Source organism: Rhineura floridana, chromosome 1 (assembly GCF_030035675.1).
Source record: "Rhineura floridana isolate rRhiFlo1 chromosome 1, rRhiFlo1.hap2, whole genome shotgun sequence".
Taxonomy (NCBI): domain Eukaryota; kingdom Metazoa; phylum Chordata; class Lepidosauria; order Squamata; family Rhineuridae; genus Rhineura; species Rhineura floridana.
Window position 1 is genome coordinate 205,171,633 of NC_084480.1, and position 26,954 is coordinate 205,198,586.

A 26,954-nucleotide genomic window follows, 5' to 3' on the forward strand; every position below is an offset into this window, starting at 1 on the left:
GGGATGAAGTCCTGTTGATTTAAATAGGAAAGAGAATTAAGCATGTGTTTAACTTCCCTTGTGAAATCAATAAGACGTATGCTAAACTTTAACAAATTATGCCTAATGTTGTCGTAAACCATACGTTCCAATTCTGTTGTTTTTCTGGTCAATATCACATGGCAAAAGCCTCTATCTAGAAAAGCCTGCCCAACATTGCACTCCTGCTAGGTAAATGATGATATCAAAAATGATATCAAGATGCTGTAAGTTTAACAATTGTATGCTCTGTGTAAAGAAGTCCAATATATTTTTGTGAGATGCAGGACACAGTAGTGAGCATAGGTGGAGTTTTAGTGAGAATGTGGGGAAAGTAAGCTCCACCCAGTTGGAGCAACTGTATATGCAACAGGGTTACCAATTTACCCTGTCTGTAAGGTGGATGCTGTTTAAAGTTAGCAGGGGGTGGTGGTTATTGTATGATATGCTGACTATATATTGTTGGATGGAACTGTATGTTTTAAATGATTTCAATGATGAATATTATGGGGGGGAAACTGCTTTGGGAGGCAGTTTTGCCTAAAAAGCAGTCTAAAAGTGTAAGAGTTGTATCCAACAAAGTTATCCCATTGGTGCAAGGGCTTCTGTTTCTGCAGTGGAACTTCATCACCCTCTTCTCCCCCTGCACACACCCCAAAGTTGTTCTGGAGGTCCCCTAACCCTCCAGAATGGATTTGGAGGCAGCATGCAGGGAGAGGAGAGGAAGGGGAAGTTTTGTTATACAAGTGGAAAGACCTACACTAATAGGACGACTTGGTTGGACACAACCCTAGAAAATTATAGTTGTTTAGCTCCAACAGATGTATAAACCAAACTCTGTACACAACAGAAATAGTAATAGAATGGCAGAAAGGGGAAACAAGAAATGCCATAATGAAATCCTAAAGTGTATTTTATTTATTTATTTATAATTTGATTTATATCCCTCCCAGCAGAAGCCCAGGGCGGCAAACAAAAGCACTAAAAACACTTTAAAACATCATAAAAACAGACTTTATTTATTTATTTATTTATTTATTTATTTATTTATGTGATCGGAGTCTTTAGCAATCTATGAAAAAAAAAACTCCACAACTACACTGTATTCTGGAACATATAATGAAAAATTAATATGTTTAAAGGCCAAAGGTATTTATTTATTTGGCAAGATGTATATACCGCTTAATCAACAAAAACCTCTAAGCAATTTACATAAAATAATATAAAATATTCATTAGAAATACTGATAAATTCAAATGTTAAAAAATAAATTGCCATCACACACACACAGACACACACAGACACACACTAGGGCGAGTTCTGCCCTCTTTCTTATTCTTCTCGCCAACTCCCACCCTGCCAACCCCCAGCCCCCTGCTACCCCACCACACCCCAAGCTCTCCCTATCCCCCAGGCGTCCTCATTCCCTTTGCCAAACCACTTGCCTTGCCTGTTCCTCTGCTGCCGCTTCCCTGCTCTACTACTGCCCTGCTCCACCCCAACAACACTGCTGCTGTGCAACGCACCTAGGTGCACACCAGCCTGGTTGCCACCACCACCTTCTCTCCAGGATAAACTCCATAGCCACCTAGGCCGTGTGCTTAGGCTGCACACCAACCTCTTGCCCACTGCACCTTTTCCTCTTCTTCCTTTTTAGACCTTCTCCCATGAGGAGGAGGGAAGAAGCGGGAGAGTGTCAGGTGAGGCAAGCCACACAAGAAGAGTCACGACTGGTTGGTGCAGTGCCTCAGCAACTCTGCTTCACTCCTGCCACTTCCCTCCTCCTTGCCCTCCGCCACTGAGGTGAGGTGCATGTTAGGGTTGCGGCAGAGCAGGATGGTTGCCAAGGAGGTGCCCCAGCCTGTCCTGACTTTTCCTCTGTGGCTCACCTCAGCCATCTCACTCGCCTTGTTTGCTTGGTCACTTGCTCACCCCATACCCACCCCCTCACTCACCTTTGTTGCCCCACATAGCCCTGCCTTGCTCGCCAGTCATCGTTGCTTCCCTCAAGCCTTTGCCGCACTGGCCTCACACCCGCCACATCACACCATCACACCACACCCTGCCCCCATGTAATGCTGCCGTACACATGGCGTGATGGCTTACAAAAATATTATATAGTTAGATATATGTAATCAGCAGATTTAAAACAAGCATGCATGATAAGATTAAATGTTAAAATTTAATGTCTCATCTAGGCAGGACTCCTTAAACAATTTTTCTTTAGCAAGCACTGAAAACAATACAGCAAAGGCTAATATTAATGGACTGTGTGAAAAGAATAAATATCCTACATTTTGTATTTTTGTTTATGGAGGAAGTTATTGAATGTGTGGACAAGTTGTTGAATGTTGCTGTGGCATGCGTGGCTAGGCAAGGAGGTGAACAACATGGCATTGGTGAGCGGAAGTCTTCTGAAAGCAGCTACTTAAAACAACACTGCTGTAATTTTATAATCTTATATCTCTTCCTTAACATTAAGGACAAGAAAGAAATGCACAGAATCACTTTCAACGCAACACCTTATCTGCATTCTAAATTCAGGTCACAAGCAAAAACTATTCTGGCAACTTTCTTCACCGGTTTTCAGGCAAATTTCCATACTTTATTCTTCATTGGATGACTTCAAAGGAGGTTTAGATCAATTCACGGAGGATAAGGCTATCAGTGGCTACTATCTGTGATGGCTATATTCTACCACCAGTGTCAAAATGCCAGTTATTGGGAATCACAAGTAGGGAGGGTACAGTTGCATTGAGGTCCTGCTTTCAGGCTTCCCACAGGCATGTGGCTGGGGGCCAAAGAAAAATGTACCTTAGTGTTTTTTATGCATTGAGACTGTTGTCAGTTGATTGATCATGCAGCAGTGCTGCCAAATTCTTGAAATGTGATCATCCTCAATCTTTTGTATAATGGCAGTCAGTCACCAACAGACAGTCCCGTGTGAATTAGAAATAGATGCGTACACTGCCATCAAGGATTGCAAGGATTCCTTACAGTCCTAGTGGCACATGATGGCATCTGCTCCAGAACCAAATGACTAAAACATGTGTGTGTTTTAAATGCCAGGAAAAAATACCCATTGCCCCAAATTAATAATCAATCATAAATCAGGGGCAAAAATATATGGGTCCAGCCTACCATTAGCAGCTCCATGGCATCCCAAAATGATTTTTATAGATACCTTTTATTTTTGAGTGGCAGGACTTTAACCATTATTAATCAGACAGACTAGTTAAAAGCTAGAAAATGCAGACTTCATTTGCAAAAGTTATTAATGTATTAAAAAAATTAACAGACAGCTGTACCACCATTCCCTCTCTACAACATAAAATATTCAAAAGCACTGCTCTTGAAATAAAAGTTTCAGGCCAATGAAGTTAAGGACAACCACACGTATAAACAGCCACTGGCATATGAATTGCTTATTGCATATGGTACCACATAAATTGTGTGCACATTCACATGGTGCCCAAATGCACATCCAAGTAAAGATGCAGTCTGTCCGCATTCCATCTCTGAATGTGATGCAAGTTCCAAGATTCATTCAAAACACCATCTCCATCATCATTTTTGGTACAACTAGTCTTATGTTTTTTTTCCAATTAATTTTTATTCAAATTTTCAAAATCAAGACGATACAAAAAGAAAAACACAAATTAAAACTAATACAATAAAAAGAAACAAAAATAAAAAAACTATTGACTTCTGATTTGTCGTAGTTCAGCTATAGGTCTATAATATATAACAAACCTGTCTCTTGATAAATTATAAAATCACCTTCCTCCAGCAGTTATCTTAGTTGGTATCAAATCTCATTAACATCATATCATTTTATTCTTCTACAAAAAGTCAAAGAGAAGTTTCCAATCCTTGAGATATATGTCCATCAATTTTTTTTCTAGATAGACATGTCAATTAATCCAACTCTTCAAGTCTATTAAATCCAGTAATTTCAAATCGCTCTTCTTCCTTTATCAGTGTTGATTTACTGTCCTGCAATCATGCTTAGGATAGGTGAAACTGACCACGGGGGATGGGGAGGGGAGGAGGAGGAAGGGCAGGGATAGGGGAGGAGAAGGAAGGGCAGATGGGGGGAGGGGGAGGGGAGCAGGCAGGAAGGGGAGGGGATAAGAAGGGCAGGTTTGATCATTTGCATGCTTATTGAGTTCATTGGGATTTACTCCCATGCAATCATGCTTAGGATGGGTGAAACTGACCATGAGAGAGGAGTAGTAGTAGAAGTTGGGTGAGAGGGGTGAAGTGGGCAGGGGAGGAGGAAGAAGGAAGATGGGAGGAGAGGAAGAAGGGAGAAGGAAAGGAGAGGAGAGGGGAGGAGGGCAGGGAAAGGAGAGTGGGAGAAGGATAGGAGAGGGGAAGGGGAAAGGCAGGTTTGATCACTTGCATGCTTTTTGAGTTCAGTGGGATTTACTCCCATACAATCATGCTTACAATAGGTGAAGATGACCTGTGGGAGGGACAGGGAGGGGGGAGAAGGGGGGAGAGAAGGGGAGCAACAGTAAGGTTAGGGAGGGAGGGGGAGGGCATTAGGTGGGCAGACACTGGGCAGAGGGAAATCCCCTTTCCTTTCCAAAAGGAAAACACTGTGAACAGTATCATTGTTTTTCAGGGTTTTCCCCATCTTTCTTTTTCTACTGCAGGCACATGTCTCCCAGCCAAATTTAAACCAAAGCTGTCCCTGGCCACATCCACACCAGACCTTTATTTCACTTTAGACAGTCATAGCATCCCCCAAAGAATTCTGGGAAGTGTAATTTGTGAAGGGTGCTGAGAGTTGTTAGAAGACACCTTATTCCTCTCACAGAGCTACAATCCCCAGAAGAGGGGCTGACTGTTAAACCACTCTGGCTACTTGAGCTCTCTCAGGGGAATAGGAGTCTCCTAACCCCTCTCAGCACCTTTCACAAACTACACTTCCCAGGATTCTTTAGGGTAAGCCATGATTGTTTAAAGTGGAATAACTGTCTGGCATGGGTGTGGTCCCCTGATTAGCCAACCCAAACAGCTGTGAGTCTGGCTTTTAGAGCACTGATGGTTCTTAGTAGGCATGCCTGACACAATAATAAACTTCAATGTTAAATTTCTTAAATTAAAAATCAGCCGTGCATTTTTTAAATGTTTAAACTGCAGAAGAAGGTCAGAGTATGGGACAAGGTCAGTAATAGGATTACAAGTACTCTGTGAAAATGGCTGATTTTTAATTAATTTCAACAAATTATGAGACAACTGACAGAAAAAAGTCCAACAGGGGTCTCAATTTCCCCCCTCTTGTTTTACACTTTGAACTCTAGATTCTCTCTCAGTGTTTTGTGTATTGCCATGAAAACTTAGAGGATTGTTAAGCAAGCGTTTCTGAGTTCAGGACTATAAGTTTTGTAAGGTTTTGTTTTGAAATGAGCTTATGGGAAGCAGCAGAATGGCATGGGGGTATTTTAAATGTAACATTGCAGAATGCTAAAACTCCAAGGTGGCTATAGTATACAGCCCCTCTTATTGCTGTATAGTATGTTAATGTTAGCCAAAAATCCTTTTTCTCAGCTTCTCCTGCATAAGGACATTCTGACTTTCCATATTAATGGGGTCATCTCACAGAGTTTATTTATTTTTTCAGAGTGCCAATACTGATTTCTTTATATCAGTGCCAGAACTGCTGAAACCAACGTATATGCTCTCTATGCCCCAGGTTATTTGAAACTGAGCTCTCTGCTTTTCAGAACATACCATGCCCTGCATCATTTCCTTAAAAAAGGCTGCTTGCCTGGTTCATATATTTTTTTGATCCCATTATCAATGCCCATGATGGAAACAGTAGATAAGTCAAAATTTACAAATAGTGGAATGGATGTCTTTCAATTTGGAGATATATATTAATGTGCTTTCTTTTTTACTTGGAGTAAAAATAAAGATGCCTAAAATTATAATGTCCACACTTTCCCAAACATTATCATTAATACTTGTGTTGGAAAAAATAAATGACCCTAAGAATTCATATCTTGTGATCCAGATCTCGGACAGGACATTTGATTTCTTGATACTCAGTCCCCCAACCAAAATTCCAGGGTTTCCCCCATTTTTTCATTATCAGTAATTCCCAGTTCCTGTGAGTTAATGTGCCATTGCTTATAATCTGCAACAGTTCCTGAAAAACTGGCTTGCTTCATCCTCTGTAAACTCAGGCTTTATCTATGCCTCTCATTCCCAAGCTTTAAACAAGTTCGGACCCAGACCAGTGCTTTGTCCACGTGGTTTGGTCCAGAAAATGATGCAAAGAAATAATCCATGGTCTCTCACTTATCCATGGCATTTCACGTTCATAATCCATGGCCTCTGACTTTCTTGGCAACATCCAGGTTTTCTGGCATGAACACTTATACCTCATTAAAAAACCTTGCTGCATTTGATCTGGACCAAATTTATCAGCTGTTCCTCTTTCAGCCTTTCTCCCATCCCTCCTCCACCATTACTAGTGTTTTAATTTTAGTTTTTAAATAATTATTTTCCATATTTGCACCTGCCGACATTCACTTTTGATACTTTCCTAATCATTTCAGTAGAATCTAAACCTGGCTATTTCATGGCCCATGAATCTGGCTGTTTTACAATCTGGCTGTTTTACATGAATCTGGCTGTTTTACAATTTTTTTCAAGGTGGGAGGACAGCTGAAGGGAACTTGGTGGAAAATAATAACAATAGTGTCTCTATTGGAAGGATCAAAAGAGGACAACAGATTGAACAAAACAACATACACAAAAGTTCATGTTTGGTATCTTGCAGAACATAGCAAATGAACACTGTGTAAATATTGAACAGAAAGGGCAACCCCAGAGAGAATTACCTCCTTGAATTGTTGCTTAGAAGAGAAGCAAGTCTTCTTTCTTTTGCCTTCATTTTAACCTGGCATCAGAGGACAAGTTTCATATGAGGGCCTTGAGAGATACAGAGGCTCTCTTCATCTAGCACTATGTCCATATTAATCTGGGTACACCTTCTTAGAACGTCCTATGACAGTGTGGTCCACTTCTTGTTAGCTACTTATTCATTGAAATGTTTGTGCTGTAGGAATTTATTGAACTAATGTTTATGAATGTCATTTTATGTTTATTAACTGAAATGTTAATTTCTCACTACTTATGAATGAACTGAATTGAAATTTTATTGATAGATTATTATAGCACTTGCATTCACTAAATTTTCATATGGTTAGATTTGTCATTTTTGATGTAATTGTATTTGTTTTAGTACATCATTGTTAGCTACTTTGTGCTTCCTCTTGAAAACAAGGTTGGGCTACAGACATGAAATGAAACTTTCCTGTCTTACTGGAGACAAATAAATGTATTTTAACAGAATCCAAGCTCAGTCTAACTGTCCATGAAAATAATCATTGGCTCTGTCCAGTAAACCACAGCTGGAATTGTTAAACATGCATCTGTGATAATAAGTAAAACCACTAGGCCATAATTCAGATTTTCTTGAACAAATAGTAAAATGATCTCACTGTGATGCAGCTGGGTTTGTCTGTTTCTTTTGCTGTGACTGCCTGTCATGGTAGGCCTAGTATTTACTGTTGTTCTGAGTACAATTGTCAATTAGAATCTCATCATCTACTCCTCAGGGAGAAAAAACAGTGTTTTTTGTACAGAACTAATGAAAACTATGAGGCTTGTTCCAAACTGGATGAAACTTAGAAACATGTATCATATCAGCACCCTTTATTCTTTTGCTAACCATATTTTCAGTGGGCTGTTTGGGGGTCTTCTCTTACCAGTAGTGTAGTGGCAAATTCAGAAGTGCAGGGCCCGTTCACAATAGTCACAGCCACATCCCCTCATAGCAATGCCCCTTTCTAAGATTATACAACCTTCTAAGATTATAGAACAATCTGGCCAGGCTTGAACACTGCTTTCTGCTTCTCTGTCACTGTCACCATTTGACTGTCCTTTCTCACTATCAGAGATATTGCTTGAATTACTGAATTCAGTATCTACACATTTATCTCCTGCTTCTACCAAACTACTTGATGGTGTAGATGGGATGCTGTCATCAGGATTCACTGTCTCTTCTGCAATTACAGAAGTCTCACTCTCCACAACATGGCTTTTTGAAGTAGAAACTAATAGGAACCCTCTTCACTCCAGTTGGCTCCAATCAGCAGGAAATGACAAGGAAGCAAGTTAAAAAACACTTCTCGGTGGCTTAACACACTTGCCTTTCATGCTGATTGGCTCATAGGATGCTGGAGACATAGGGACTCTGCTGAGACCCGGCTCTCAAAAAAGTAAGGGGTCTAAGACCCTCAGAGACCCTGGATGAGTACATCCCTGTCCCTTGCTTAGGATATATATATATTATTTATTTATTTATTTAAAATATTTATACCCCGCCCTTTTTCTAAAGAACTCAGGGCGGCTTACAAAAGTAATCATAAAGAATTAAAACAGTAAATATACAAAGTTAAAAACAGTTAAAATGAATTAAGTCAAATACAAGGTAAAAGTTAATTAACAATTCAATTAAAGGCCCGTTTAAATAGGATCGTCTTCACCTTAGCACGGAAGGACAAAAGCGAGGAAGCTAATCACACTTCACTAGGGAGGGAATTCCACAATCTGGGGGCGGCCAATGAAAAAGCCATGTTCTGTGTCTTAGCAAGAAGAACTTGTGAAAAAGATGGAATACTGAGCAAGGCCTCACCGGATGATCTTAAAGTCCAGGCAGGTTCATAGAGGGAGATACAATCTAACAGATAACCTGGACCCAGGCCATATAAGGCTTTATAGGTCAAAACCAGCACTTTGAATTGTGCCCGGAAACATATTGGCAGCCAGTGGAGCTGGTATAGCAAAGGGGTTGTATGTTCCCTGAGTCCAGCTCCAGTTAACATTCTGGCTGCAGCTCTTTGTACCAATTTAAGTTTCCAAACAGTCTTTAAAGGCAGCCCTACGTAGAGCGCATTACAGTAGTCTAATCGGGATGTAACTAAGGCATGTGTCACCGTAGTCAAGTCTGACAGGTCAAGGAACGGGCGCAGTTGGCGAACTAATCTTAATTGAGCAAAGGCACTCCTGGCAACAGCAGAGACCTGGGCCTCCAGGCTCAAAGCTGAGTCCAGGAGTACCCCCAAACTGTGCACCTGCGATTTCAGGGGGAGTGTTACCCCATCCAGCACAAGTTGGATCCCTATTCCCTGATCTGCCTTACGACTGACAAGGAGCACTTCTGTCTTGTCAGGATTTAATTTCAGCTTGTTCATCCCCATCCAGTCCATCAGTGATACCAGGCATCGGTTTAGAACCTGGACAGCTTCCTTGGTATCATTAGGTGGAAAGGAGGAATAGAGTTGGGTGTCATCCGCATATTGGTGGCACCGAACCCCAAAACTCCAGATGACCTCTCCCAGCGGTTTCATGTAGATGTTAAATAACATGGGGGATAGAATTGAACCCTGAGGGACCCCATAGGTCAATGGCCAAGGGGTCGAACAGGCATCCCCCATAACCACCTTCTGGGTTCATCCCTCTAGGAAGGACTGAAGCCATCATAACACCGTGCCTCCAAGTCCCATCCCAGAGAGGCAGCCCAGGAGGATACCATGGTCGATGGTATCGAAAGCCGCTGAGAGATCCAGTAAAACTCCCCCTGTCCAGTTCCCTACGAAGGTCATCAACCAAGGCGACCAAAGCCGTCTCAGTTCCATAGCTGGGCCTGAAACCAGATTGAAATGGATCTAGATAGTCTGTCTCATCCAAAAAACTCTGGAGCTGAACGGCCACCGCCCGCTCTATTATCTTGCTCAAAAAAGGGATATTGGAGACTGAGCGGTAGTTGCCTAACATTGAGGGGTCCAGGGAGGATTTTTTCAATAAAGGTCTTATCACTGCCTCCTTTAAACCAGGGGGTAATCTGCCTTGTTGTAAGGAGACATTAATCACTTCCCTGGTCCACTCAACCAGTCCCCCTCTGGCATTTTTTATAAGCCAGGAAGGGCAAAGATCTAACATGCAAGTGGTTGGACGTGCCTCTCCAAGGATTTTGTCCACATCTTCGGGTTGAACAAGCTGGAAAGAATCCATTTTAATTAAACAAGCAGGGGCCAAAGTTACATCCACAGAGGCTGTATCAATTTTAGCGTCTAAGTCGGAGCGAATCTGAGCAACTTTATCTGCAAAATATTGCGCAAACTCGAAACAGCGGGTTGCTGGGTGGTCAACATTGGATTCGTGGGGGTCAGAATATAAGAGACCCCTGACCACTCGAAACAATTCCGTGGGGCGAGATCCCGCAGATGCAATGGAGGCGGAGAAGAAAGATTTCTTCTGAGCCCGCATTGCCACGGTATAGGTCTTTAAATAGGCTCTAGCCCGTGTTTGGTCAGATTCGCTCCGAGTTTTCTGCCAACGTCGCTCTAGTCTCCGTCTTTCGCATTTCATCGCCAACAACTCCTCAGTAAACCAAGGAGAAGACTTGGCTCCAAACCGCGAAAGGGGATGCTTAGGAGCGATTGTGTCCACAGCCCTGGTCATTTCCTCATTCCAGAGGTCAACCAGGGCTTTGACAGAATCACCTGCTGAGGTGACAGGAAAATCCCCAAGAGTCATCAGAAAGCTATCTGGATCCATCAGTCTCCTGGGGCGGACCATTCTAATTGGTCCCCCACCCCTGCGGAGGTTATGAGTTCCAGTGAGTTTAAACCTAACCAGGAAGTGGTCTGTCCATGACAAAGGAACTAATACAAGATCCTCCACACCAAGATCACCTACATCCCGTCCAATACAGAAAACAAGGTCCAAGGTATGACCAGCAACATGCGTGGGGCCAGATATTATTTGAGACAGACCCATGGTTGTCATGGAGGCCATGAAATCCTGAGCTATTCCAGTAAGGGCAGTATCGGCATGGATATTGAAGTCACCCAGCACTACAAGTCTTGGGGACTCCAGTACCAGATCCGAGACTACCCTAGTAAGCTCAGGAAGGGAGACAGTTGGGCAGATATATATATATCAGCCTTCTGATACTTCCCTCTTATGTGGGGATGTTGATGTTTTGACTACATAAGCAACAGTATTCACAACTTGAACATTGTAAATAGAGGTAACAGTTATTCCCATCTTCCTTAGCTGTATGGAAGCATTTTCCCAGTACTGAAAAATGTGCTAAAGTTATAGAAAAAGATATAGTCTTCATGTGGCCACCTGCATGGGAAAGGTTCACTAAGAGCTGATTGATTCATACATTCATAGTTCATATCTTGACAGGCTTACCACTTGACAACTCCTTTAACCAATGTGAGAACTGTGTCCATTAGAAACTTTTTTTTTATGTAAACATAAGTGAGTCCTAAAACCAAAGGCCTAAGTAGTCTGTTTCCTACAGTGGCTAGCCAGGTGACTCTGGGAAGGCTACCAGTAAGACATGAAGGCATTTTCTCCCCCAGCAACTGGTACTCACATATATACTGCCTCTGGACCTGGAGGTTTTATATAGCCATCGTTGCTAGTAGCCATGAATATGCATGTGTAGAATAGACCTTAGTAGAGTTTAATGTAATAACATTTAATTATACCCTACATTGTGTTTACAGTAGACATTCTGACATGGTTGTTGCAGCAGTGCTTTTTGATGGAAGAGTTCTGACTCAATCATATTCACCACTTGATGGTTGCTGAAGAGCGGGCAGCTTGCATGTGTGAAATGAAGCCCTCATGGCTCAAACACAAACGACAGAGCTTTCTTATCACCTAAAGCTATCTCAAACACAAAGCTTTTCAAATGACTCACTTCACACATTGAGCTTTGAATCTTCAAGTTTAGAGTAAACAACAGAGGAGAATTAAGTGAGAACCAACCTTTAGTGTCATGGTTACCACTGTGGATGTTCTAGTGATCGTGAATACATACACAACAAAGTGAAAAGACTGGCTCTCTGCTGAACCGTGAGTCATTGTGCAATACAAAATTGATTTTTCAGTGCCTTGTGCTACTCTTTGTCTTGTTTTGTGGTATGGTATTTTGTGGCTATTAGGACAACTCTAACAGAAAAGTGTTATAAACCCCTTAAAAGACTCCATGAAGAACAAGTAGATCCTTGACTAGTTTATCTGGAATTTTTTGTTCTTGGATTCCATCAATGTGTACAACAGAACAAATGGAATTTTGTTGAGGACTGCCAAATGTCACAAGGCAAATGGGGAGGAATTTGAAAAAGGAATGCTTGAGTTCAGCAGCCCCAGGACAATTACTCAGGTAATATCTCAAGTTCTTTCTGATGCCAAAAAGCCAATATATTGAGGCATGGTACAGCTGCACGTGGCTTGCTGTCAGGAAAAACATGTCCACTTTGTATTGGTGCTTATATATCAAGATTCATGGTGTTAGTTTGGCCGGGAATAACATGTTGAAGTACTTGGTATCATCACTCAGATCAAGTAACTGAACCACAACTATTAATGGGACTGACATAGAAGTGAGATATCTGATCCTAATAAATCTCTGAGGGCATTTTTTTCAGCAACTCCTGTATAAACACTCATGTGCAGGCAATGTAGTATTTGCAGATGCAAATTTCTATATATTATGATCTGTTAAGTACAATTGAACTGAAGCCACAGAACAGTTCAGTTTTGGCACCTGATTTAACCTGATGGGATGATAAAGGGTAGATGGCTGAGGCAGCCTCATTATAGAACTTCTGGCATTGGGAAGAAAATCAAAAGGTTTTATAAGGAGAATAATAAAAAAAACTTGAATATTAGAAACACTGCCAGGTTTATCCTGGTTGTGTATATAGAAGGAATTCATTGAAGTCAGGTGTTCATAAAATCTCCAAGTTAATTTTGGAGTGAATTTCAAATTGTTATTAAACGTACAATATTTCTGCCTAATGGCGCTTTAATGTCTAATTCCTGACTTTTTCAGCACACATTTCTTCAAATAATCTCATCCAAGTACCAGGTCAGACTAAGACATTCCAAGAGAGGAAATGGTGTGAACAGAGTTAAAGGCCTCTTTTCTGGTTTGGCTGCTCAGAGGACACATTGCCCTAACAAGAATTTTTTGCAAATATATTTTGAAAGGATCGACCAGGGACCTCATAGAAAGAAGACTCTGTTCAGCATGGTACAACACCTGCTCCCCTTTGAATGCAACCTGCTTCATAGCAGCCAAATAGAGTATGACCTGGCTGCTTGAGGGAAAGCGGTAAATGAAATCAAATATTTTGTAGGGTTAGAGTAAGGTATCATTCTCACAAACAGCAGATGAATGGGTAAACTTTTGTCTCTGGAGTGTACCACTTCAGACTACCGGAAACTCACATGGTTGAATGCTCCAACATAAAAACAATCCCTGCATCTAGAAAACAAAATGTCAAGCAGAAGCTTTCTAGCCTACTGTTTCCCTTGACATGCTAGTTTTCTATACACAGGGATGCTTTTTGTGTGTGTGGGATTATTTTAGCATGTAAATCCCCACCTGAATGTAATCTCAGATATAGATTTGCTACCTCAACTGCTATTGGGAAAAGATAAGGCTAAATTGCACACTCAGACGTGGAAACAACCCTCTCCTCAAACCCACAATTTGAAAAAAAAAGTGTAATTTGTGTTACCCATTACTATAAACCCATTACATTGATGGTCAAAGGCATACCATACAGGATCCAAATGACCTGCAAAAAAAGCCATGAATGTGTTATATAACTAATCACATAGGAGTTTTGTCTTAATTGATTTCAAAATGAGAAGATTAATAAGTCACTAAGTGATACAACTTCCAGTACATCAGACTATTATAATTGCTATCACTGCATGAACAATATGACTGACTGAATCTATAGCAATATTGTGAAGAATTCATATTCTAGTTCTTGAGTCAACTATAAACTAGGACCAATTCATACATGTTTAGTAGAGGTGGGTGCCAACCATAAGGCTTAGTTTGGTATATGATTCAGCACTTCAAAAAACATCCCAATTCGATCTGTCAGCTTGGAGGCTCAGGGCCCAAACCTGAATCATAATTCAGAAAATGAAGCTTCATGCCTCTCCCGTTCACTATTATGGGGACATTTTAATAAACAGCTTTTTTCTTTTTTGACAGAATTGGAAGAAATTTGCAGGCAAAGCACTTTCTGAGTGGATAAAGTTATGGAAATCCATTGAGGGGGGGAAACTAAAGAATTCAAACCCAATTACGTTCATTTCAAAAATGTGTGGTCCCTTTGGGACTGAGAAGGCATGTAATGTGCAACAGATACGTGAAGAGCTATTAGCTGATGGCAAATTTTCCATATGCTATGACCTTTCAGTTGGTATTTCAGAGAGGAAAATGCCTTAATAACAGCACAATCCTATACATGTTTACTGAGAAGTAAGTCCCTTTGAGTTCAATGGATTGTAATTGGATACTTGTACCTCTTTTTGGGGAGTAAGTCTCATTGAATTAAATGGTGCTTCCTTCTGACTAGACATGCATAGGATTGTGCTGTGGATTACATACAGCCCAGTCAAGATAGCCCTTACTCTATGGAAAGCAGCCAAGATAGATAACTAACCGGCTATCCAACTTTACACCAATACCATGTGGACAATGTGGTATTATGCTAGGCTTATCTCTTGAGAGATAAATGGCCATCATTCTCAGGCTTTGCTCAGCAGTGCCATTTCTACACACAACTCCTATTTTATAGAATAATACGAAAATAAGAATTAACCTGTTGCAGGACTTGGGTCCAGAGAAATCTCTAGGCATGAAGTGTGGTTCACCAACATCTAACTCCTCAGTGTACAGTTCTCTTCCACATATTCCAGTACACTTGGCCTATATATGGTTACTCATAATTTCATGCTGAGTCTAATGGGATTTAGTAGTTTAGTAGAAGTAGTTTCCCCTACTTACTCTTGTGTGTGCATTCACACACACAAACTGGAATGTTGAATATACCATTTATGTCTTGGATTGTTGTCTTTACCATTTCATTTCTAGTCTAGGAATTTTCAAATCTTGTAGGGTTATATCTATTAGTGCAAGGACTTCTGCCTGTACAACAGGACTCCCTCTCCTCTCTCTGCACATTCCCCATGCCCCCTTAATTCTGTTCTGGAGGTTCCCCCGATTCTCTGGAGCAGATTTTTGGGGGAAGAGGGGGCACATGGAGAGGGAAAGGAAGTCCCATTGTGCAGGCAGACTTTGTAGGATACAACCCACAATCATTTATATATTCCCCACACAGCCATGAAGCTCACTGGGTGACCTTGGGCCAGTCACTGCCTCTCAGCCTCAGAGGAAGGCAATGGTAAACCCCCTCTGAATACCGCTTACCATTAAAACCCTATTCATAGGGTTGCCATAAGTCGGAATTGACTTGAAGGCAGTACATTTACATTTATGGAGAGGGGAGAGAGAGAACAACAGGGGATAGTTAATTCAGAAATAGCTGGCTAGCAGTTTCTGAAAAATAAATGTAGATCTAGGTGGACCCTGGGACCGATCCAGAAAGGCAATTTTATTTTCTGAAGTTTTAATTTTCTGTGAGCAGTGTATTAGCAAACATTTCCTCTAGATGTCACCGCAGCATTGTAGACTATGAAAAAAGTTGTACCAAGCATATATCATATACTCAGAACTCTGATAAATGCATCATAAATATTTGATAGTAAATTATTCTGGTTCTTTTCAGTTCTATTGTTTTCTAATACCTCTCAATGATCAATATGTAACTAACGGAAAACTGATAGTAAGGCTCAAATACTGGACAAACTGAAAAAGCTAATTCTTATCTCCACAGCTAAGTAGCACTTATGTCCAGAATGTTCATGGATAGTCTAACTGTTGATGGGCAAGGGTCAGTTATAGATTTTTGAAGACAGTATTGACTACTTGATCAGTAAAAACTTTAATAATAGTGTCTTGTGCAAATAGCTTACTTCTTCAACATGTCTAGCAACCAACTATCTGACTCACTTTTGATCATTTTCTGGCACTGCTTATACATTGCTATACATTTGTTGACTTCAGTGAAACACCTGAAAGTTTGCATAGAATTCAATTCAGCTTTGTTTATAATTATTCCTATAGAAACTAGAAAGAAGCCAACAGATTTTCACAGGCTTCCCCAAAGTACACATTCCACTGAGAATTTCAGACAAAAATCTTTGTCTGCACAAATCACATAGGCAGGTCCTTGACCATAATTAAACCATAAATACACCCATGATAAGTCATGGGAGTCTTTGCATACCTTCCCATCAAATAAGCCGATGCCATTGTTTGGAAATGAAGAACCATGAATGCTTTCTTGAAAGGTACACTGGTCAGTTCACATAGGCACATTGCAGTTGCACAATCAGAGAATTCAGGTGATGTCAGAATTGGATTTGCTTCTAAGTCATAGAAAATCTGTGACTTACAGAAGGACGTGTAAAGTTTTGCAAAGAAAATGCATTATGAAATCTTGATTCCTGGGCATAATGTCTTTGCTTTCTTTTTTTCATAGGAAAGATCATATCTGGCCGGAAAGGAAACAAAATCTATAAAAAAGAAGAAACCACCAGATTCCTCAGGTTAGATTCTCTCCCCCAAAATTAATGTCAGTGCCTTTGTATATGCAACCTTATGCTCTAGACAGCGGAACTAAACTAGTCAAAGGAAAAAGGAGCTTTATCACTCTAGGGCATTCTGGAGTGAAATTCCTCAACCTTGGCCTCTTGCCCATGGGACCTCTGCCAAACCTCTGCCAAGTCTATACCTTTAGCTCAGCTAGTTGTATTGGCAGCCAGCTCTTATGCCAGCATTGCCTAAACTTGTTCCTGATTAACTAGATCAGCCATATTACTTATCAATTAGAATATTGCACAATCAGTATTTAAATATTTGAGATCAAATTATACATATTACCCATACCTGTTGACATAACTTGCAGAGTTTTGCTCACTGCAAGGGAAGTCTTGCATTACCTTTGGTATTGGGGTAGAATAAAGTGAGAAACTGCACTACAGTTGACATGAATTTTTAGGGTTTTCAGTTTTTAAACCATGGTGTGTGAAACAAACACTGAGTCTGATAAATTCAGTAGCATCTTTCTAATTTGCAAACAAAGATATGGACGAAAAATAGACCAGAAAAAGTCCATCTGCACATGTACAGAATTATATAGGACATGTATATGATTATATTGTTAGTTAAACAACACGTGTGATGTGGCATTGCACTCAGCATGTCACCATACTCTGCAAGCGACAGCCAATGAGAGGTTGCAGGATGGCAAAATGATGACATTGCCTCACTTTGTTTTAGTTAACTAATAATTACTGAGAAGAAACCAAAGAGATGTGGACTGACAGAAGGAATGCATCCTCCCTAATGTGTAGTTAGGCCCTTAGTAGATGAAATATTTGGTTGACTGAACAGTTTATATCAATGTCAAAATTTCTGAGATTCTTTTATGCTTACTTACGCCATTTTTGTTGTAAAGTCTCTGGCTTTCAGGTGGGAGAAACATGTTCATTCTCCATAAACAACTGAAATTATGCCAGCCATGCAAGTCCTTCTTTCTTTCAAATTCTTGGTATTTTCTGTTTGGTTCCAGAGGAATCTGATGAAAACTCAGAATCATATTCTCACTCAGAAAAGGTCCATAAACTCAACAAGGAGAATACTGAGAAAGCAGGCACTCTTTTTGTTCAGAAGAGTCTCCTTAAATCTCATACTCATGATTCAAAGGAGAATGCAGAAGAAAATCATAGCAAAAATCTAAAAAGCTCTCTACAGAAGACAACAGGAAAAAAACAGGCAGACGCAAAGGCCAAGGAAGTTAGTAAAGATTCGAATGGTGAAGATACAAAGAGTGACGCTTTAGGAGTTGCAAAAAAGCATGAGAGGTCTGAAGAAACCCCAAAGAAAGCTGAAAGAGGTGCTGAAGGAACAAATTCTAGCAGGAAAAAAGAAATGGAAGTAGCAGAAACTACAGCTCAAAGTGAAGATACAGTAGATGTCAATGATCCATCAAAAATCCAGAATCAAGATGTCAAGTAGGTTTTAAACATCCTATCATGTTAGTAAGCTTGTTCTTCTAATATCATGCCGTGCTTATTAGAGTTTCTTACATACATGAAAAGTGAAGCTTGATGTGATTTATGCAAAGGTCCAAACATGAGCCACAAACAACTATGAAATGGCATAAAAAAATAACATCTGTCATCCTTGTAATAAGCAAAACAGAGGAACATGTTGTTTTGAACATGACAATATGACAGAGTTCCATGTATAACCAAAAATTATCAAAGTGTTGCTTTATTTTATTGTTAGGATAACATATGATCACAGTATTATTAAAAATAAATACATCAACAACATTTTAAAATATTAAAAACAGGTGTTTTGCAATCTCTAATGTTGAATATTGATTGTTCCAATACTCAATCTCTTCCATTCTTTAATATTTAAATATTCTTCCATTGCCTGTCTAGCAATGGTTAGTGTCTCTGTCTCCAAAATATATAGAACTTGGTACATGCATTCTTTGTGATCTGGTCTGGTCTGAAGTTTCCAATGCCTTAGCTACCTAGCACAGTTTTTGCAGAGATCAATAAACTATAAAATGGTGAAAATACCAACTGTTTACAGTTCTGGTCCTAGACTGCAGAATATAATTCTGGTCTAATCCCACTTGTGTCCAGTGGCTGTGAAAAGGTATACACGAAGTTTCTGTTCATTATACATTTTACTCAGTCATGAACTATGAACTCTAAATAGCACCCCCCCAAAATATTTTCCCCTCATTTTACTCCCTACTCTAATAATGACTTTAGAATAATGTGTATCTATTGTTCTACAGGCATAAAGACAATGAAAAAGCCTCATTCTCTCAGAAAGATGAGCAGAACAGCAGCAGTAAGCGTCACGTGAATGACTTTGGTTTTACGAAAGAGGACAAGAAAAAGAGCAGGGTAGATGCCGCAAATGCCAGGGATGGTCAAAAACTGAAAGAAGCAACTAAGCCAAAAAAGGCAGAGCCTCCCTTACTGGGAAAAACAAAGGGCTCTGATTCCACAGCTGACAAGCGTAAAAATAATCAAGACTCTTCAATAGGAGACAATATTATAACTGGTACAACATGGCTTTTTATAAATGAATGCATGCTGACGCCAAGCAAAATGAAGTGTGCACTGCATTGTTAATTAATTTTGTACAGGTTAACAGAGCTGCATGAAGCTTCAGGAGTGTTATGTTGTTAATTCACACCAGGTGAAAATCCCTCTTGAGAAAGTTTATGGGTAGTTTATGATAGAACAATTTCACATTGTTGTATCTATCTAGATGACATTTTGAATTATTCATACGGCTACACAACGTGCTCAGAGATGGTCCCATTAGTTGGATTCGGGATTCCTGTTAAGTCCAGCTGATAAGATCCTCTCAGAGCAATGTTAGTGCTTTCTAATAAAATGCTTTCCTGTGTCTTCATCCACACAAATTCCTTTTAGTATCTGACATGTACAATATGACTAAAACAGGGCCGAGATTTGCTTCTTTGTGGGAGGTTCATCTCTCAACTTTTCAGGTGGACTGATGTGGTAGCTGTTTCCAAGCTTAAAGCTGTTTGCAGTTTTAACCCTAAGCCTATGTTCATACATTACTGCCACTCCTATGGTTCCCCAGATTCCAAAGCGCTGCTGGTGAGTGATATCACTGGGGCTGTAACATGGCTAGAAGCTTCAAGGGCCTGCTCATGGTAACAGCAGCCATCCTGCTAGAAATGTATTCAGTGCAGTTCCTACCAGGGCAGGAACACGCCAGAATGGACTTAGTAGAATCAGTTCCATTCTAGTTCTAGAGGCTTCAGGGGCACAGCATGGCTGAAGTATATGTGAACAGAAGCCTCATGCATTCCCATGGCATGATCAAGTCATCACACTGCACCATTACAAGGGAAAAGAGCACTATAAAAGATTTTGGCTTGTGGAGAGCACAGAGAGAGTTAAATGGGGTGGCTAAAAACCACAGCAAGGCTGAAAGACTTGCCCTCAAATATAGTCAAAATCAATTTTCAAGAAAGCAGTGTATTTTAAGAGCAATTGCTGTGGTTCTTTATTGTACTCTTGAGGAATGTGGCCGAATGTACTACATACATGTCATCTGCAACACAGGGCCCTTCCTGCTCTTTCTAAATGGCACCCCTGCACATGTGCAAGGAGGTATGCCATGCTGAAAAAGAAGTCCCCTGAGCCTCTACATTTCCCAGGTACCTGTCAGTTTCTAATAAATTCAAGTGCAGAACTGGGAGTTCTGACATTGAAAACATACTCTGGAAAGTGCATAGACATTTTGGTGTACATCTGGAATGGAGTGGACTGGAGTTAGGTGGTTATAGTGGTCAAAAGAGCTCACCATCAGGTCTTGATCTAGAAGGGAGAATTAATACTTTTAAAAACAAAAAGTCTGTGCACTAAGCATTGCAATGCTGCTTGTTTCTTGGACATGATGGATAATGAGCATAAGTCTGTTTCTTCATGCTATATGGGGCAGTAACATGCACTGTCTTATCATCTATAGATGATAGCCCACCACCTCCGGCTCCTTTTGATCATCGGACTGTCTCAGCAAAAAGATCAGGGATCAATAACTTTTATCATGTCCTCAAGGGTGAAGTTTTGGGAGGGTAAGTAAGTATAAACTGAAGCCATTGTTAGCAGGATGAGGAAACAAAAGGAAAAAATCATAGAAAATTATACTGCAGTGGATGATTATATAGTAGATTAGGCAACAGGGGTAACCAGAATGAAACAATAAGGCCAATCACCCAAGGGCAAACTTGGGAGGGGCCCAAGGTCAGTATTAATGGCCATGTAACATGTTGGCAGTCAATAAAATAATGTTAAATTATGTAGTTTTCTTTTCTGTTTGACATGATTAGCCATGTTTTCAAGGCGCAGATGAAAACACTAGGGTAATATCCAACTAAGTCATAGAGTCTGATGGATCTACTCTGAGTACGACTAATAGTGAATATCACCCCTGTCATGAATCCCCACCGTCAAGGCACTGGGATCATGCGTCAGACCCAATTCCCACCCTTAGGGCAATTGATCTGGAACCAAAAATATACCAATTCACCCCTGCCAGGGCTGTGTGTCCAACGCCAACCCTGCAAGGTACAATAGTAGGCTGCCACCACCCCTTTTACTGGTACCACTCAGAGTCAGGGGATCTCTGAGCCCAGACACTAGGTAAACCAAGGTCCAAAAAGACAAGAGCCAAATTTACACTCCTTGTCAGGAAACCTCTGGTAAAACCCACAAAATAGAATTAAGCTTTTAACTTCTTTTTCCCTCTTTGGTAGTTGCGTGACTGAGAATGGTCAAGGTGCTGAATTCAGAACCACCCTTTCTCTCAATGAACACACCAGGTTAAATAGAAGTAGCTTTATTAAAATAGATAAGTGCACATCAAAATATAGCAGCAAGTAATCCTTTAAGACCATACACCCAAACAGGGGTTTAGGTACATACAAGAGAGTTCATACACACAACAGAAAAATAACAACCTTTTCTAACCTAATACTTACACATGAGGTAGATGGTTGAAGTGGCATCTCTCCTAAGAGAGAATGATGTTAACCACAAAGCAATGGAACCAGGCATAGGTTACCTCCCATAGGCAACACCATGGAACCACAAAAGGCAGAAAGCTATGGAACTCTGGAACCAAGGCAGCAGAGAACAAAGGCTATGGGTCCCCAGCCCTATACTTAAGGGAAAGAATCCTAACGGTCCAGGATTCAGGAACCAATCAGAAAATGTCTGATGTAACCTCTTCTAGATGTTTCTCACTCTTTCACGCCTTCCAGGCCCCCTTCCCAACCGGTGTTTCACTGTACAGGCCAAGAATGACCTTGGGTGCCAGGCACTTGTTAATCAGCATAGATAGCCAGGTGTTTATGTTTAGGCTTCTTCTTAACCGTCCTCAGCTGGAAACCGAAACCTAAGTGGGATTCTATCAGAGGCCTATGTTTCTTAACATTTAGACTCCCAGAATTCTTTGCTTGAACCAAGATGTTCCCTTTATGGATTTTAATAACTCATGAACATATACAGGTTCATGACAACCCCTTCAATTTATTCAAAGCTGAGTGAGGAACAGTGCTAACTTTCATGATACACAATCGTTCTTATCTGATTTCCAGTTCTGCCAATCACTCCCTACAGAGATGAGTCTCAGGGTAACTCCCACATTTTTTATGCTTTTATGATTTACACTTACATGAGCATGCCTTTCTTTGGTCTCTTTCATCATATTTGGGGGAGGGTTCTAAGAGATTGCCAGAGGTCTAGCAGCACAACTAAGAGTTGCAGTTGAGGTGCGAAATAAAACACAGAGACATCAGCTTGGGTTGAACAAGGGCCACTTTATTAAATTACAGCAAACAGAAAAACCAATTTAAAGTGACCTGCAGAGGGAAACCTAGGTGCGGGAACTGACTTTAAGCAAGTAGCTTGCCATACAGCTCTCAGGCGACCAGCCCCTGCTGGGGCAAGGGCAAGCCCATGTGCTTACCCCTTACCCCGGCCACACCTTGTAGGTGAGTAGGGGGGCCTTCCTACGTCATCCCCACCTGGGGCCGGATAACCCTTGGGTAGATGAGATAAGTTGGCCCCAGAGGCAGCCCATATCCTGTCCTCGAGCCGGAAAAGCCCTGACAGACAGGCCTCCGAAACCACCAATCACCTCCAAAGGTGCCTAAGGGGGCCACCTAGCTGTCCTTACCTATTTCCCCTCCCGCAACTTCCCGCACCAGTGTTACACTGAGCTGCCCAGTAGGGCAGTAACCTTTAAATATGTCAAATTAGCTGAATAGCCAAAACCACCTATTGATCACAACGCCCCCTATCCTGATCCCCTCCCACTTCCATAGTGTGGAGCAGGCAAAAAACCTGCCCGCCAACGAGGGTGGGCAGGATAAAAATTCCTACTCGGCCCCGAAGCGACCCCTAGGCACACCAGATTCAGATTCATAAAATAGGGAGGGCAGGGTGGGCATCGCGCTGCAAAGAGGAAGGTAGGAGGGGCGGCTGGACTTAAATAGTTGCAGAAGCCCCGCCCCTCCATGCTGCACGTCGTGCGTGCGTAATAAGGCACGATGCGTGACTTTGCCCCATACTAAGATGGAGGTGGCAGCTTCGCCCCCATCTGCAACCATGCCCCACTCATCAGCTGCGCGGTGAGCACAGCTTATACCACACACTATCAACAGGCAGCAGCCCTTTGCCCTACTGTTGGACTTCAGACTGCAGAGGACTGAACTTTTGAATGCTGCCTGCTGCATCAGGATACATAACGTTCTTTCCCTTGTGATCTGAATCACTATCAGTGTTCCATCAGCAACTGAAGATCTCTCTCTCTCGACAAACTTTTTATCCTGTTGCTTAATTTTATTCTTGCTCCTTGATGCTAGTCTGGTAATTCGCCCAGTCTCTAATTTACCATTCTTGGGCAACGTGATAGAGCAAGTGGTGGCCAAACAAACACACTTGGATGAAGTGGATTATTTAGATCCATTCCAATCGGGCTTTAGGATTGGACATGGAACTGAAACAGCCTTGGTCGCTCTGGTAGATGATATGAGGAGGGCATTGGATAGGGGAGAATATACCTTCCTCATCCTCCTTGACCTCTCAGCGGCTTTCGATACCGTTGACCATGGTATCTTGTTAAATCGCCTAGAGGGATTGGGAATGGGGGGCACCGTTCTATGGTGGTTCCGTTCCTATCTCTCAGGCAGGTACCAACGTGTGGCATTGGGGGATGAGGTTTCAGACCCTTGGCCTCTTAATTGTGGAGCGCCACAGGGTTCTATCCTCTCCCCCATGCTATTTAACATCTATGTGAAGCCGCTGGGAGCCATCATCAGGAGTTTTGGGCTGCAGTGTCACCAATATGCGGATGACACCCAGCTCTATCTCTCATTTAAATCTTCACCAGAGTTGGCTGTGAAGACCATGTCCAAGTGCCTGGAGTCCATAAGTGGATGGATGGGTGAGAACAGGCTGAAGCTAAATCCCGACAAGACCAAGGTATTGCTCGTGGGTGACAAGAGAAGGTTGGGAGACATCGATTTGGTGCTTAATGGGGTGAGATTACCCCTGAAGGACCAGGTCCGCAGCCTAGGGGTCATTCTTGACTCCCAGCTGTCCATGGAGGCTCAGGTTTTGGCAGTGAGCTGGGCAGCTTGGTATCAATTACACCTGATACAGAGGCTGCGACCCTACCTCCCTGTACATCTGCTCCCACGAGTGATACATGCCCTGGTCTCCTCTCGTTTGGACTACTGTAATGCGCTCTACGTGGGGTACCCTTGAAAACGGTCCGGAAACTGCAGCTGGTACAGAATGCGGCGGCACGCTTGATTAAGCATAGCCGTCGCCAGGATCATATCACCCCGGTGTTGGTAGACCTACACTGGTTACCAGTGGTTTACCGGGCCCAATTCAAGGTGTTGGTGTTAACCTTTAAAACCCTATACGGTTTCGGCCCAGTTTATCTGAAGGACCGCCTCCAGTATCACCAATCAGGCCGCCTTACAAGATCAGCCACACAGGACCTCCTCTTGGTCCCACCAGTCAAAACAGCTAGGCTGGTGCGGACCAGGGAGAGGGTGTTCTCGATTGTGGCCCCCACCCTCTGGAATTCTCTCCCGTATGACCTTCGACATGCCTCCTCCCTGTTGGATTTTCGCCGAGCTCTAAAGACCTGGCTATTCAGGCAGGCCTACGGGAATTTTGGGGTGGATTAGTATTTTTGATGTTTTAATGGATGTTTTTGATGTTGGATAAATTGATGACTGTGTCTGGATTGTATATGGTATTTTATTTATTGTGTAAGTCGCCTAGAGTGTCTGTTAAGTCGGACAGATAGGCGACTAACAAATAAAAATTTATTATTTATTATTATTATTATTTTAATGATGAATTATTTGATCATGCTGCTTATTACATTTTGTAAATCACTTCAGGCAATTCCTATTTGGAGGGGAAAGGCAGGGCATAAACCTTTGTATAACAACAACAACAAGCATTGGCAGTTGGAGCTTCTGTCCTTCTGATGTCTTCCATCTCCAGAAGCCCTTACCTCAACCAAATCAAATCAAATAACAATATAAAACAAAGTGCATTTTGCTACTCTGAAAAGGAATGTGTCTGTATTGGAATTGCTTTTTAATATTTTTAAAAGCTTTTTTTTTTAAAGATGTTTTTAAAAATATATATTTTAAAGTCTGTTTTTATGATGTTTTAAAGTGTTTTTAGTCCTTTTGTTTGCCGCCCTGGGCTCTTACTGGGAGAAAGGGCAGGATATAAATCTACTAAATAAATAAATAATGTTGTCCTGCCTCAGATAATGAGATTCTAGTGAATAAAATTCTCATATCTAAAAAAAAAGACAATTTAAAGCCAAACATGTTCTGGATTCAGCAACATTTTCCTCTTTTCTTTCTGTAGTGGACGATTTGGCCAGGTGCATAAATGTGAAGAAAAATCAACAGGTCTCAAATTAGCAGCCAAGATTATAAAAGCGAGAAGTACAAAGGAAAGGGTAAGGATAACTGGAATGCAAGCAACAGCCTGCAGCAGAACCTTGCACATGAGGTTATGTAATCCAGAGATTTCGTCTCTCCTGTGCAAGTTCTTCTGAGTCATAGCTTTTGTCCTACTGACTCCTATATGCCTTGGCTTCTTGTGCTTCTGCTTCCACATTTGTGCACACAACCACAAGAACAGCTATTTCTTCTCCCACTTTTGTAGCCTTTTGAATCCCAGTCCATAGCATCAATAGACCACAACTAGATTGCTCTGTAAATACATGGTTATAAATCAGTATTATTATTTTCTCATTTCTATTATTTTAGAAAACACATTTTTTCTTTATGCAATGAATTTTTCTCACGTTGCCACCTTTGTCAAAAAGTATTTTAGCAAAGATTCACTGTAGAGCAGGACTCTTTGTCCATGTAGTTGAACATTGCCCGCCCTGATCGGCAATGGTTCTTCAGGTTTCAGGCAGGAGTCTTTTGTAGTTCTAACTGAAGTTGTCAGGCATTGAACCCAGACCCTTCTGCATGCAAGACATGTACTCTACCACTGAGCGATGGTCTGGACCACCGTTGCCACCATACCACATTTAGGATGAATTTATCTGGCTATTCATAGACTATTACAAGATACTCAGCGTTTCTATATATGACATACCTTCAGCTGTTTTTTTCTGTCAGCTTAAAGCTATTGCCACCACAGAACATCTACCATTTATTTATACTATTAACAGGGAGATACCCAACTTGATTGTCCTACAAACATAAGAACATTTTGAATGAAATAATGAGAGCAGGAAGCAGCACTAGCGAGCTCAAGTGATAGCTGTATATCCAATTTCTGTCAATTTCTCATATAAGATTTAACACCATTTTTGCATTCTTCACAGGAAGAAGTAATGAATGAGATCAATGTAATGAATCAGTTGAACCATGTGAACCTCATTCAGCTGTATGATGCTTTTGAATCAAAAAACGACATGGTTCTCATCATGGAATAGTATGTGGCCATCTAATGTTTCTTCTGTTTCATTTTCTTGGGGCTATGTTATGTCCATGCATGTGCACAGAGCCAATGGAACTTTTATTTCTAAGCCTCATTTTAACATGGAGGGGTGCAGAGGATTTTGTTGCAATCACTGTAAAAGGGAAGGGTTAATCATCACCTCCCCATGCACTAGGCTCCCATTGAACATCTTCCACATTCCCATATGCATGCACACCCTACATGCATAGATGTTTTCACACAGGGCTCTTCTATGCAAGGGGGTCCTGACTGGCTCTGTATGTACACAGGTCCCATTCCTGCTGTGGCTTAATGCACAGCTGACA

The 26,954-nt window shown here is 41.3% G+C and overlaps 1 protein-coding gene across 3 annotated transcripts in view; it reads left to right on the forward strand.

Annotated features, from left to right (window-relative positions):
- The window catches only part of MYLK4 (myosin light chain kinase family member 4), a 132,368-nt gene that overhangs the window by 99,546 nt on the left and 5,868 nt on the right, over window positions 1-26,954 (forward strand). For 2 of the 3 annotated variants that reach the window (XM_061590669.1, XM_061590652.1), the window contains 6 exons: window positions 16,536-16,602; window positions 17,628-18,069; window positions 18,876-19,147; window positions 20,594-20,699; window positions 25,534-25,627; window positions 26,513-26,622. In XM_061590669.1, the coding sequence (XP_061446653.1) occupies window positions 16,536-16,602; window positions 17,628-18,069; window positions 18,876-19,147; window positions 20,594-20,699; window positions 25,534-25,627; window positions 26,513-26,622 (1,091 nt within the window). The remainder of the gene's footprint in view (window positions 1-16,535; window positions 16,603-17,627; window positions 18,070-18,875; window positions 19,148-20,593; window positions 20,700-25,533; window positions 25,628-26,512; window positions 26,623-26,954) is intronic. The other variant, XM_061590660.1, reaches the window with a different exon arrangement.